Genomic DNA, 15,696 nt, shown 5'->3' on the forward strand with positions numbered 1-15,696 from the left:
TACCCACATTAATAGATATACCAATAGTTTGTTTCTTTTTATTGTTGAGTAGCGTTCCATTGTATGGGTGTACCACAGTTTGTTTATCCATTCACCTGTTGTTGAACATTTTAATTGTTTCCAATTTGGGGTCATTATGCATAAAGCTGCTGTGAACATTTGAATATAAGTCTTGTGTGAATATATGGATTGAAATTGCCGGGTTGTATGGCAAGTGATTGATTAACTTCATAAGAATCTGCCCAATTCTTGGGGCGCCTGGGTGTCTCAGTTGGTTAAGCCTCTGCCTTCAGCTCAGGTCATGATCTCAGCGTCCTGGGACTGAGCCCCCTATGGAGCCCCACATCAGGCTCCCTGCTCATAGTGAGCCTGCTTCTCCCTCCACCCCTCCCCCCCCCTCTCCCTCTGCTCCTCCCCCCTTCCTTGCCCTCCCCCGCTCATGTGTGCACGCATGCGCACGTGCGCTTTCTCTCTCAAATCAGTAAGTAAATAAATAAACTGCTCAATTCTTTTCCAAAGTGGCTATAGAATTTGTATTTTCACCAGCGACGTATGAGAGTTCTAGTGATCCGCATCCTCACGAAAAGTGGATGTTGCAAGTAAATCTTTTTAATTTTAGTCTTTTGAGAAAGTGTGTTGTAGTACATCCCTATGACTTTCATGTGCATTTCCCTAATGACTAATGATGTTCAGAATGTTTATGCTACTTTCTTTCTTTTGTCCCATCTTTTCTTTGTTCTTTATTCTCCTTTCTTACCTTTTTCTGGATTAAGTATTTTTTTAAACCATTCTATCTCCACTATTGGTGTATTAGCTGTATCTTTTTTTGTCACTCTATTTTAGTAGGTTTACAATATGCATCTTTAGCTTATCACATTGCACTTTCAAATAATGGTATGTCACTTTACAGATATTTTAAGAAACTTAACTGTAGTATAATTTCATGTCCCCCTCCTGTATCTTATGTTACTGTTTTTTGTACATTTTATTTCCATATATATTAGAAACCCTACAATCTATCATTCTTATTTTTGCTTTAAACATTCAATTATCTTTACAAAGAAATTTGGAAAATTAGAAAAAAAGTCTTTTGTATTTACCCATATATTTACTATTTCCAGTGTTTTTCTTCCATATTTCAGATGCATTTTTTTTTCTTCTGGGATCATTCTTCTTCTGCCTGAAAACTTCCTTTAGTATGTCTTGTAGGACAGGTCTGTGGGCAATGACTTCTCTCAAGATTCGTATGTCTGAAAGAGGCTTTACCTTAATTTTTGAAAGATATTTTTTGGTGGGAATGGAATTATAGACTGATAATTTTTTCCCTTTTTCTTTTGTTTGTTTGTTTTCCCTTTCAGTGCTTTAAAAGTTTCTCTCTTTCATAGTTTCTGATGAGACATCTGTAATCATTCTTATCTTGTGTCACTTTTGTCTGGCTGTTTATATGGTATTCCCATTATTACTGTTCATTCTGGCAATTTGTTTATGCTGTGCCTTGGTATAATTTTATTCATCTCTTTTTCTGTTTGGAGTTCACTGAGATTTTTGGACCTTTGGTGTATAGTTGCAATCAAAAAAAATTTTTTTTTTAAGAGAGAGAGAGAGAGAGCGCCCCCCCCGTGCGAGTTGGAGAAGGGGCAAAGGGAGAGGGGGAGAGAGAATCCCAAGCAGGCTCTCCGCCCAGGGAGAGTCCGATGCTGTGCTCAATCCCATGGCCCTGAGATCACAACTCGAGCTGAAATCAAGAGTCAGACACCCAATAACTGAGCCACCCAGGTGCCCCAGTTGCTATCAAATTTTTAAAACATTTTTGGCCATTATTTCCTCACTTTTTTCTGACTCCCCCTTCTGGAACTTCAATTACATATATGTTAGATAATTTAATTTCATCCCACAGGTCAGAGATGCTCTTCCATTTTTTTTTTTTTTTAATCTTCTATTTTACTTCTTTCATTTTGGGTAAAATCTCTGTCTTCAAATTTGATGCTCTTACCTTCATCAATGTCAAATCCACTGTTGATTGCATCCAGTGTATTTGTCATTTCAGATACCCTATTTTTCATCTCTAGAGTTTGATTTGTATTTTCACAATATTTTTTTTTTTCACATCATGTTCTTAAGCACATGGAGTGTATTTATTTGCTGATTTACTATTAATGTGTGCTAATTCTATCATCTATGACATTTCTGGCATTTCTGTCTATTGATTCTTTTCATTGCTCTCGTTGTTGGGAGGTATTCATTTCCCAACTTCTTTGTCTGCCTGGTGATTATTTTATTTGCTGTTGGAGATGTTGAATTTTAGATTTTTGGGTCCTGAATTCTTTGGTATTCCTTTAAATATTGTTGGATTATATTCTGGGATGCAGTTAAGTTACTTCAAATTAGCTAGATACTTTTGAGACTTGATCTTCAGCTATGTTAGGGTGAGCTCAGACTAGATTTAGTAGATTTAACTTGGTCTAGGGCTCTAACCAATGCTCCATGAACTAGGAGGTTTCTCCTCCCCGAGTGGAAAACCTCAACTGTTCCTGTCTCTTGTGAGCTCCGGAAATTATTCTGCCTACTCTTTTATTTCTGGTATTTCACCTCACACATTCTAGCTTCTTTGGGCTCCCTGAAAATAGAACTATGTCCCCTCAGCTCAGTGAGACCATAAGCCTCTGTTTGGGTCCCCCCTCTCTATGTTGCAGCCTAGCAACTCCTTAGGCAAAGTGATCAGTTCATGTCAGGGCTCATCTCATTTGCTCCCTTTCTTTCCAGGATCACTGTCTTGGGCTGTCTGTGCAGCAATGTCTGAAAGGAGATGTTTCATATATTTTGTCTGGCTTTTTAGTTGCTTAAGGTAAGAGGGTTAATTCATTCCTACTTATTTCATTGTAGCTGGAAGCAAAACCTCTGTACCATGTTTATAGTATGCTTTGACTTAATTATTTGAGGATTCCTTCTAGTTATCAAAACTTTTAGGGGTGCCTGGGAGGCTCAGTCGTTAAGCGTCTGCCTTTGGCTCAGGTCATGATCCCAGGGTCCTGGGATCGACCCCCATGTCGGGCTCCCTGCTCTGTGGGAAGCCTGCTTCTCCCTCTTCCACTCCACCTGCTTGTGTTCTCTCTCTCGCTGTGTCTTTTTCTGTCAAATAAATAAAATCTTTAAAAAAAACCTTTAGATGATGTAAGCAGATAATTGAGAACATCTTCAAAACATCTTTCTTCTTCGGAGTAGTTCTCATGGGCCTGGTCTTTACTAAAGATATAAACTTTTAGTATCTGAGTTTCATATGCCAATATTCATAATTATGAGGTTTATCCATATGGTATGTTCTAATGGGGAAAAAAAATGAAATTCCACTCCTGTCTGATGTCTTTATAGGTCTTGGAGAGACTTAAAGAAGAGTCATGAAGTCCATAACCTTTATTAAGTGAGAAATTAAAAGGATCAAAACCAAAATTGCCCTAGACAATGACACATACCCTGTGAAGAAGCTGAATCTCTAAGGCTTTTCCTCCTGTGACATATTCCACAATGATTGCTCCAATTTGGGGAAATTTATCCCTAATACTAATTATCTCATGTTAGCATGTGAGAATTCTTCCTCTTCTTCTGGTTATGGTATGGAGAGAAGTCAGTTCCCATCAATGCAGACATTCATAACAAATTATTAAATTGTTCTCCTAGTCCCCCGTGTATGAATAGGCTGTGTACCTTCAATTTTAGCTCATTTAACACAATATTTATTGTTTATTGAATACAACAAAAAACATGACATCGAGAAGCTCAGAAGCTTTTGGGGGGAGATGAGACAAAGACAGAAAATATTAAAAAACAGTATAAGACCATAATGAGAAAGATGTTTGGATGGAGGATATGAAGTGTCAATTGAATTGTAGAGGCAATACATACTATGTGCTTTTTCTCATTTCCAACTCTTTAATCTTCTTTTATGGCTCTCTAGTGAACATTCTTCAATTTATTCTGACCATTCCTTAGCTGCCGAGCTGAAACATTCAGAAGATACGAATTTGATGAGTTCTGAGTATATTCTGACTGCTAGCGTTCTATGCATCCCAGACCTGCACTTGTTCTTATTAGCACATCATAGTATTATCTCTTGGCAGTGTGGGTCGTGGACCAAATGTTGGAATCATGCAGGCCTGGGTTTGGATCTTTGTTACCTTTGCAGCCTTTAGATCTTGAGAGGGTGTATTAGTTAAGGGTGATTTGGTTGAAGACAACATATTCCAGCTTAGCTAGCTCAAGCTACAAGATAGCAGGGGGTGACTCATGGAACCCAAAGGCAAGAATGAAATTGAGTCTCAAGCTCAGATAGAACCTGAAACTGTGGCACTCCGGGAAATATGCTTCATTCTTCTTTCTGGCTGCATACGGTCTCCCTCCTATAGTAGACATGACAGGTAAGGCCAAGGCCAAGAGTGACCAAAGCCTTCATTTTCTCAGCCATGTGGGTGACAACATATGTGTATGTTTATGTCAGGGTACAGTTCACAGAAAATGTTGGGGAGGTGGTAGAAAATTTCCCATAAAAGCAGAGCAACTGGGAGAATAAAGCAATGATTACTCTCCATAACGAATCATTTCACCTCTTTTAGTTCAACTTATTTATATATAGGAGGTCCTCCATAAATATTAACTTTCTTCTCGCTGACTTTCTTTCTAGTCAGTTTTCATTCTCTGTCCTAGACAATTTTCTGCTAAGAGTGTACAAGATGTACTGCCCACAAATAGGAATATGTCTTGATAAAACAAGTTACGTTTCCATAATTTATCAAGGCAAGGGTTCATATATTCCTCCTGGGCCAAACTGATGCTGTGGAAAGTAACAGAGATTGGTTTTGAAGATCCTTCACCCAAGAAGGTTGCCAGCTGGGGTGAGGATTGTATAGTTACAGAGGCTGCCTGTGGTGTGGACTCCTGGGCTATCCTTTGGGTATTGCAAAAGGCCCTCAGGAAAATGCATTAACCAAGTCAAGAAACCATAGTGTGAGGGTTCCCTCAGGGCAAAAGGGGTGGTTTTTGAAGAACTCACAAATTTTCCCATGCAATGGCCATGGATGGCCACAACAAGACATGGTAGCCACTGAGTGTGAGTAAAGATACTTAACTCTTTGCCTTTCTAATACTCGTTCTACTACTCTAGGCAAGAACCAGAAGCTACATAGTGAGTAGAAAAGGAGGCATAGGTCAGGAGAAGTGGTCAAAGATATGCTTCCATTTCCTTCCCCACTTAGGTCTCCAGGCCTCAATTGTTGGCATGAGTGAGGAGAGGGGAGAATCTTTGAATAGGCTGTGAGATTGCCATTTTAACTTAGACTGGACTGGGTATTTTAATACCTTACTACCAGAAAATGGGTATGAATTATCAAAGTGAGGTCGTTCTTATAACTATAAAACCTACGGAATCTGTCTAAAATATTATCCAGGGCTGGGAAAATGAAATCCAATGGAGCCTGATTTAAGGTAGCAGATATTTACCCTTTAATTAAATGATCTACACTTATTGAAGTGAATATAGTTATAATTAGTAGGGCACACAGTAGATTTTGATAGAAATACTCAGTTCTTTCTCTTAAGGGAACTAGTTAAACCTTTAAGCAAGACAGCCAAGGAATTGCTTAGAGGGTGGTGTGGCTCATCCACCATTCTCTGTGCTCCATTCTGCTCCTGGCCTGATCTTAGCTGAGATCTCTGGTTGTGATTCTTCTTATTAATAACATATGACCAAGAGTTCGCAATCTTTGCTTTCTAACTGTGAGAATGACTTCATGATGCTACAAGTTCTTTTCTACTCCTGAGTACTAATGTTCTGTCTTCTTCCTCATGTCTGCCCTTCCTCCTTGAAGGGGAAGGTTGTCTACACACTGTGTAGATTCAAGAGGCCTTTCTCCCCCTTTGATGTTAATGCTATTTTCTGCTTAAAGTCTTAACTGGAAATGGGTCCCTCGTTTATGCCACACCATGACACTTCGAGTAATAAAGAATTAAACAGCCTTCCCAGCAACAGTCACTGTTTTGTTTTTTTTTTTCACTCCATAGCCAATATTGTGTGCAAGTTATTACAAAGCCCAAGCCTTCACATATGATGATTTTGTGAAATGGAATTCTCAACTTCAAATATATTTCCTTTTCGCTGAACCTCCTGACTTGCATTCAGGTCCATTCTCCAGTTCTTAAACATCTGGTTTTTGAGAAGCAGTGACCAATACAATAAACTCTCTTCCCCCAGTTCTATCCACCTTAAAAAATTATTGGACTCAAAGAAGAAAAGTTTTCTTGCCTTTCTGCCCTCTCCCCAAACACACAGTTTTTCAGAGCTCCAGAGTTTCTATGACTCCACATGAAAGATTTTGCATATAGATACATCTCAGTAATACTCACCTGTGGAACACTTCCGAAATAAATGTATTCTAGTCTTTAATATCTTCCTGGCAAGGATCTTCTTGCAAAACTGTCTCCTGGACCCTGCAGGTGAGGACTTGCAAGTTTCAGTCAAAATGTGAAATAGCCCAGGATTCATGCCCTTCCCCACATCATAATAATACATTGTGATCTAGGATCCAGTCCTCCAAAGCTCTCTGACTTCCACCTTTCATTTTAGCTCCCTTTCATGGAGGTATCTGAGTTTCTTATAAAATTATCAATACAATATTTTCACACTACAGTGTAAATTATTGGTAGCTAAAAGAGTGCTTTGCAGTTTGCAGCTCTGGCTCATTTTTTAGCCTTGCCTAATTCCTACAATATCATCCGTTATGTCCCCTCCTTCATAGGAAAGCTTAGTTGGTTTTACATTGTTCTCATGTAATGTTTGGACTCCCCAGTCTGAAGTCTCATGGTCTTTTGCCATTTGAACTTAGTCTTATTTTAAGTTCATATCAAACCCCTTTGATCTACTTTCCATTTCCGGCATACTGAACACATTTTTCCAACCTCTATGTTTTATTTTTTGGGAGTAATCACCTTAGCTCCTCTCAATTTTTGCTCATCATTATCCTATCCATCCTTCAAGGCTCAGTTGATAACCACCTCCTCTGTGATGTTTTTCTGGATTTCCTCAGTAAGACATAATTTCTTTCTCTTCATATTTCCTGTGGCGTTAAGTATTCATCACTTATATATTACTCTTCTCCAAGTGCTTTGGAGTGGATGTTATTTATGTCCTTTATACGGCTGGTGACCACTTTTTCCAAATATTGACATACTTGGCCAGATCTTTTTTTTCAATTTGTGACTTTCTTTATATAATTTTTTAAATACACTTATAAAATTAAATTGTATTTTGTTAGGTTGTGAGCTTGAAAAATTTCAAGATTGAAGTGAGCTTGTTGTGGCCAATTGGCTAGTTGCTAAACTGATGGTTTGTGTTTGCTGGACAACACATTATTGCCTTAGAGAAAATTTACATGGGGAAGCAGATTGCGATACACATGTTGCTTCAAGAGCCCATGAAAAGACTTGAGGGATATTTCAGCCAGGTCTGATGGAGCATTCCAGTTTTGCCAGCAGAAACACACACACACACACACACACACACACACACACACACACACACACACTGGAATGGCTTGTCTTCTCCAGGATTTGTATCTCTTTAACTGGATAATGTTTAATAAGCACTAACATTATTTCTTCTTTGACTTCCCATTTCCTGTGCCTCTTTTTCTGATCACTTTCTCTTTTGACCCCTTTGTCTTTCACATGTATTGATACTACCATTTTGGCTATTTATTCTGCTTTAGGAACCATTCTGTCTCCTTAGGAAGGTTTTGCATGTGTCAGATCCCGTCTTTTATGTTTTAATGTTTAATAGCACTCAAAAGTTTTGGATTTCTGTTTTTTTTTTTTTTTAATATTAGAGTGTGCTCACTTACTATGCTATATAATCAACACTTTCTTCTTTTTTTCTTGCTTTTTAATAAAGAAAAATAGAAAATTCTGTGATAATATATTATAGTTTGCAAAACATTTGTAATCAGGACTCTTCCAGAAACTCAGGATGTATCATCCTGTCACTAATTACCCTGGAAGCTCTGGGAGAGCAGGGATGTGGCAAACTTTTAATACTGTATACCCCTACTGCAACAAGGATAGTTAAGACCTAGTAAATATTTATTGAGTGAAGGGCCAACTATAAAGCATAGGTGCAGCATAATGAGTGAGGGAAACTGGGTTTTTTAAGACACCTCCTGAGACCTGCTTTCAGGTTGTGTAAGAGGAGGTAATTATAGTCTGGGGCCTCACTCTCTGTTCTTAGCTCATGCTTGCAGGAGGCGTTAGAAAAGGAGCTTGGCCTCTGGTACTATTTTCCTCTGTAGGTTACATGGAAGCAAAGGCAGGACTTAAGGAAGTAGGTCTATTTTTAGACTCAGTGACATATTTAAATAGGTTGCAATAGAAAGTAGTGCAAAGATATTTCACAGGTAGAATATCACATCCAGGGTGCTTTAACACTGCATTCAAGTGACCTGTGATGGGATGGGTAGAAGCATCTGTAAACTGAAATAAGTCACTGAGCTCCTCTTTGTAACCTACAACTCCGGCAGCGGGTGACTCAGGCTGTGGGGTCAGGAGACCTGGGTGTTATGTCTAGCACCATGACGCCACTTTAGTTTACAGACTTGGAGATTAATCTAATGAACCTTCAGTAGTTTTCTTCATTTAAAAAAAAATCTGTCTAGTTTTTTGTTCCCCCATAAATTTCTGTTGGTCTATGTCCAAATGTCGGTGAGGGCGCTAGATCCTCGTGAGCTAGCAGCACCGATTGTTAGGAGGGAAAATTATCCCACTCATGAGTGAGTGACATTTGCTTTCCCTGTGAGGAAAAATGATCTGTATAATGCTGTGTAGAAGTAGGGAACACAGCCTGCGGTTCCCTCCCATGACCTTGATCCTCTGCAGTTGCCTCTCCTCTGGATGGAGGGATGGGCTGTATGAGGGACAGAGCTGCCGGCCTGCATGAACACTAGAGCCAAAGATGGCAAATTTAAAACACTGGAAATTTCAAGGGGAAAGTTTTATAATAGCTACACTAAGAAGTATGTCAATATTGAGAGCTCTGAGAGGTCCAGTGAAGGAAAATAGAGGATCTTCTCTAAGAAACTTATGAAAGAGCCCCACAGAAGCAGTCCTAACCTAGTCTGGCAAATCTCGACTCTTTCCATGGCTTGTGCCTCCTTCTTCCATGTGACTTTGCTCATGATCTTCCTTCCTCTTGGAAAATTTTCCTGTGCTAATCCAAAGCCCCCAAGACGCAGGGGAAAATGTGCTAAGTCTGAGACTAGAAGGAAGTTTCTGTGTGATATCCCTTTTGTTCATTGATGGCTTGGTTCATCCATCCATCCATCCATTCATTCACTCATTCCTGTCACAAATATTGGCTGAGTGCTTACTCTTTGTTCGGCACTAAGGAAGAAGAGTTGAAGATCAACCAAGGTCCTGTCTTCCTGGAGTGTACTTGCTTGTGGGGAAAATAAATAGTGGATCAATGAACAATTAACTAGGTAACAGAAGGCCATGTGGTGACAGTGTTAGGAAGAAAATTAAAGAAGGGTGGAAGAACTAGTGATGACATAGTTTTTGGATTCTTCGTCTGTCCAGCTGCTCTTGCCCCCTCAGTGAGATGGACTGGTGAGGGAAACTTGGCAGAGCTGACTTTGAGTTTAGGGTGGTTTTCCACCCCATGTCTCTCCCTCCAGTCTCTAAGATCTTCAGTTTAAGGCAGCTCCCTCTCTCTTTGTTGCCACTTCACTGCATTGTTTGGCCCGGATGAACCAGAAATCTCTTCTCTTTTTCTCATGTTCACAGTGTTGCAGAAATCTCCCATCTGTCGATGTTCTTGCTTTCCTTTTGTCTTGTGCGTCTACACCTTCTAAGATCCCTTCACTACCACGTGCAGTCGGATCTTGGGATGTTGTAAAGACAAGTGCATCTACACAATCCACCACATCTAAATGGGTTCATCCACTTAATCTGTTTAAAACTGAGATAACAACACAGCCATCACTCAATGGGCTGTCCTTCCTCTTGACCGATTCTACTTCTTTTTTAAGAGATTCATTTTAACCATCAGAGTTGTCCACATGGAGCATCCAGTAATTTGTCAATTACAGTTTCGGTTTTCCTCCCTAGTAACAGTTCCCACAGTCGTTTCTGCTTGTGCATTTCTGCCCTGGTAAGCTGTTTTTGTTTCTGCTTGTCTGTCTCTCCAATTCTGGGGGCAATGGTTTTCCCTGGGAAGCTCAATTCTCCGACACATCTAAGAAGAGTTGATTTTCAGTTTGTTCAGCTTTTCTCTTATAGGATGGGAGTGATGGCTGAGTGGATTAAAAATTGCCATTGTTACAGTGCTAGGAAAATTTTTATGTATGAAAATGGCAATAGCCTTACACCGAGTACAAATAATACTTAAAAGCATGTGAAGATGTGATCGTCTGTGATGTTACTTATTAAAAAAAGTATACATATCTTTTGAAGTGTTGAAAGGAAAATAGTACTTTATATGCTTTATAGCATCACTTTTTGTAAGTATTGAATATATTCTTGTTTATGTATCTATGTTCTGTTTTGTAGCCTTAAGAACTATTTTGAATGTATCTGAATATATGAAACAAGAGTAAATGTCCTATGTGACGTGATGCTGCGTTATATATAAAACTGTGTACATACATTTTTTTAAAAAGTCTTCATACATCTAGAGACTCAATTTAAGTCTACATGCTCTGACCATTTCAGCTCCTTGGGATGTCTTCCCTTTCTTGGCTTCTATCTTTGATAGTAAATATTAGGATGCTCAATTATATTTCACCTACAACAGCTGTTTTATTTGTGCATATCTTGTCTTCTAGCTAGGTGGGGACCTCTTGGAATGAAAAGAGAATATCTTACTCACTTATAGCTGCCCAGATTTTATTGGATGAATATAGATTTGAGTGCCTTCCATATGCTCAACACTACTATTTTACTTCATGATCACATCACTTCTATGAGATAATTTGTTTTCATGATTTGTTGAAATGAAATCTGATGCTCAAGGGGGTTACAAATTTGCCTGTGGTTACTCTTTTTGAAGTGGCCGAGCTAGGTTTTGAATTCAGGTCTGTTTGATTCTAAGAACAAGACGGTGCTCCTTCAATTATAAAAAGCCATACTTAGTGCTTTGTCTCATAGACACAAGTGTGTTCTTGTTGATTGAGCGAATTAGTGGATGAATTCTCTGGACCTCCTTTCTACTTACTGTTTCTCTTCTCTATAAAACGATCGTGGAAGGAACCTGACCTAAGAATCAAATAGTCCACTGAGGTCTCTTAATTTGGCAACCAAGAGAAAGTAGAGTTCATTAACTAAAGCTCTCTCCCATCAATTTTCTTTAAACTTCCAGAATGTTTCAGAAGCATTTTCCTGAGTTCCATTACAAGGTGGAACATTTTAGCCATTACCGAAGACAGCACTATTAACATTTTATGAGTTGGCTCCTTTCTTCCTAACACTGTGAGAATAAAACATTGTTTGCTAAATTCTGGCTGCTCAATTCCTATTTTTTCATGATGTTTTATAATCCAGGCCTTCATTATAGGAACATATGGGTATGTTTATTGCTGTAAGACCAAGCAAAAAAGAGTGCCCGAGATCCTAGGAGACATGGCTAAGCAGTAATCTTTGACTTTCTGTAGCTTTCCATTAAAATTATCTCTCATTTTTTATCTCCTTAAATTTCATTCTTAAAAATAAAAACAAAAACACAAGTTAGTCTTTTTAAACATAATACAAATCTATTATATAATTTGAAAAAGACAGAAAAATCCAAAGAGGAAGAAAATCTCACAGTCTCACCATCCAGGTACGGTTGCTAACATTTTGGCATATTTCATCTCACTCCCTGCCCTCCCTCCCACTATCTTTGCATAAGGCATTTATTTGAGATATATAGATACATAGAATTTTAATAATCTTTTTGCACAATATAGATTGTAAACACTTCTGCTTGTCATTAAAATATTTATAAACATTATTTCTACTTAGTGGATTCATAGTAAATTGATGTAACTATTCTCTCAAAACTGGTAATTCCATGCCGAGTTACCTGGAGATAATTGGGTGTGAAACCAAAAGAAAGGAATAGGAGGCAGCCAGAGTTCTTGACCCATATTTTTTCTCATGTACTGGAAAAAAAATAAAAAAGAACTCAACTTAGACACTTATGAAACATTTAGAATGAATAAATTCCTCATGGTCAGGATGGAGTACAGATACTGAATTTACTCTTTATCTGAAACAAATAAAAATGGACAAAATATATGAAATAACAAATTTCAAGACATTATACCTCAGACAACAAAGGGGAGTGACCTCTGAGAGATGGAAAATAAATGAGGTTTATTGCCACAGCTGACTGTCTAGAGGGTTTCCAGATCATAGTACAGGGAGGGAGGATGTAAGTAGAGACTAGTGAGCTGCCAGAGTTGAGGAGATAGAATTGAGAGTTTGGGGAGATTAAGTCAGCTAAAATGCCCAGGGAAGTGTCCCAGAGAAGGGAAAACTGAACAGAGAGAGAGTTCTGGAGATCTGCATAGTGTTCTTACTGAGTCTTCAACTGACTAATGATCAGTGTATTCACGTGGCTGGGAATGAACCACCAGGTAGGATTAGAGGTAACAATCCCTAGAGCTCATACAGGTCTGGGAGGTTCCTCCTCCCACCAGCAAGAGTATAAAACCTTATAATTCATGGGATGCCATGTAGAGTACTCAGAAGGTGTTTGCTTCAGCAATAGGAAAATATTAGTCCTAGGATAAACTGCTTTGGTCTTACTAGCAACTTAAAAGTGAGATCTTAAATGATAAAACTGATTCCCTGTAACTTAAATGCATACCAGAACAAAGCTAAAGAATATTTATGGGAATATAAAAATATCTAGCACCCAATAAGGAAAAATTCATAATGTTTATCATGCAATCAAATATTACCATTAATGCAGAGAAGCATGAAAATACCCATAGTTAAGAGAAAAATCATTAAACATAATCATCCTATGATTGACACTGTTGATATAATTTGTACACAAACAGTTATGAAATTGTGTTGTACGTATTCAAGAGGCTAATGGAAAAATTGAGTAGAGACATAGATGCAATTAAAAAGACAAAATTCACCTTCCACAGATGAAAAATGCAATGTGGGAGATAAAGCATATGCTTTATGGGATTAGCATAAGATTAGACATTGCAAAAGAAAAGATTATTGAACTTAAAAACGTGTATGACAACAGCATAAAGTCTGGAAAAGAAGAAATGAAAACATTCTGGTATAAGATTTTACACTATAAATGAAATGGTATTTATATAATTTGCTATTTATATAACTTTCTGTGGCACCATATTAAGTAGTAAAGTAGTATTTAACTAGTTACAGATAATACGCCATCAAAGTCAATAAAATAGTATCACTGGAAAAGTCAATTCATCCAAAAAAAGACTGAAAAAAGAGAAAAGCAGAAACCAGAAGTAAGATTAATTAAAAATTAAATAGCAAGATGAGAGCTTTCAAAACAACCTTGTAGGTATGCACATTAAATATTAATGGTCTAAATACCCAAATTAAAAGTTAGAAATTGTCAGATTAGATAAAAATTTCAGTATCCAACTATATGTTGCCTATAAGAAATCCACTTTCAGTATAAAGATATACATAAGTTAAAGATAAAAGGATGGAAAAAGACATACTGTATTGAACTAGTAAAAAGAAAGCTGAAGTGGTCATATTAATATTGGATAAGTTTTATTTTATTGTATTTATTTTATTATTTTTTAAAGATTTTATTTATTTATTTTGACAGAGAGACAGCGAGAGAGGGAACACAAGCAGGGGGAGTGGGAAAGGGAGAAGAAGCAGGCTTCCCGCAGAACAGGGAGCCCGACGTGGGGCTCGATCCCAGGACTCCGGGATCATGACCTGAGCCAAAAGCAGACGCTTAACGACTGAGCCACCCAGGCGCCCCGGATACATTTTATTTTAGAACAAAGAATATTATCAGGAATAAATAACGTTATTTCATAATGATAGAGGTAAATTTATCAATAGGAAATAACAAATGTAAACGTTTATACACCTAATAGCAGAACTTCAAAATACATAAAGCAAATAGTGATAGCGCTGCAAAGAAAAATAAATAAATCTATTATTATAGTCAGCACTGTTTTCACAATAGTTGATAGAAAAAGCAAAATAATGTCAGTAAGCATATTAAAAAAAGACCTCCACAATACTGTCAACCATCATGAACTAATTGGCATTTATATAACTCCACCTAAGAGCAACAGAATACACACTCTTCACATGCACATAGAACATTTAGCAAGATAAATCATATTCTAAAACATAAGTCTCAACACATTTAAAAGGATTCAAGTTATACAAAGTATATTCTTTAACTACAATGGAATGAAATTAGAAATCTAAAGCAAAAGATATGTGAAAAATCCCAAAATATTTGGAAACTAAATATTACACTTCTAAATGAGCCATGGGCCAAATAAAAAATCAAGAGAAATTAGAAAGTGTTTTGAACTGAATTTAAATAAACACATAAGCTTCAAAATTTTGAGATACAGCTAAAGCAGTATTTAATAGTATGATATGCCTATATTAGAAAAAAGGATCTCAGTTTCTACCTTAAGAAACCAAAGAAGAATAAATAAAATCCAAAATAAGCAGAAGAAAGTAGGTGATGTAGACCAGAACTGAAGTAAATAGAAAACAGAAAAACAATAGAGAAAATTACACCAAAACATATTCTTTGAGGTGAATAAAATTAATAAACCAATGACAACAATGATCTGAAATTTATCAAGAAGAAACAACAATTTTAAGACAGAAATGAGAGATGTGGCATCACTACAAATTCTACAGATACTGAAAGGATAATAAGGCAAAATTATGAACAACTGGGGCCAATAAATTTGATAACTTAGATACACTGAAAGGATAATAAGGCAAAATTATGAACAACTTGGGCCAATAAATTTGATAACTTAGATACATTGTACAAATTACTTATATGACAACCTACTACAGCTCACTCAAGAAGAAACAAATTGAACTTAATAGCCTTACATGTGTTAAGGAAATTGAAATTATAGTTAAAAATTGTCTTAACAGGGGCACCTGGGTGGCATAATTGGTTAAGTGTCAGACTCTTGGTTTCAGCTCAGGTCATGATCTTAGAATCATGAGATCAAGCCCCGAGTCGGGCTCCATTCTCAGTGAAGAGTCTGCTTAAGACTCTCCCTCTCCCTCTGCCCCTCCCCATCTCACTCTCTTTCCCTCTTTCTGTCTCTCAAATAAATAAATAAATCTTAAAAAAAAAATTGTCTTACAATGAATATATCAAACTTTGATTACTTCCATGGATAATTTTACCATATTCAAGGAAGGAGTAATTCTGACTTTGCACAAGTTTTTCTAGAAGAAGGAAGAGGAGAGAATATTTCATTCTCCAACTTTCTCCAATACTAGGATTACTTTGATACCAAAATCAAATGAAGACACTCCAAGAACACAAAACTACAGACCAATATATAAAAACAACAATCAGAAATTGAAGTTTTAAAAATATCATTTCAGTATCAGAAAAAAAATTACAAAGCACTTAGAAACAAATTTGACCAAAGTAGTGCAAGACCTGCA

The 15,696-nt window shown here is 37.3% G+C and overlaps 1 protein-coding gene across 1 annotated transcript in view; it reads left to right on the forward strand.

Annotated features, from left to right (window-relative positions):
• The first annotated feature begins 4,405 nt into the window (after positions 1-4,405).
• Positions 4,406-15,696, forward strand: part of TMC1 (transmembrane channel like 1) — a 172,811-nt gene continuing 161,520 nt past the window's right edge. Inside the window, exon 1 of the mRNA XM_032427487.1 lies at positions 4,406-4,412. Within this exon, the coding sequence (XP_032283378.1) occupies positions 4,406-4,412 (7 nt within the window). The remainder of the gene's footprint in view (positions 4,413-15,696) is intronic.

This window comes from Phoca vitulina, unplaced genomic scaffold, assembly GCF_004348235.1.
Source record: "Phoca vitulina isolate PV1807 unplaced genomic scaffold, GSC_HSeal_1.0 scaffold37, whole genome shotgun sequence".
Lineage (NCBI taxonomy): Eukaryota > Metazoa > Chordata > Mammalia > Carnivora > Phocidae > Phoca > Phoca vitulina.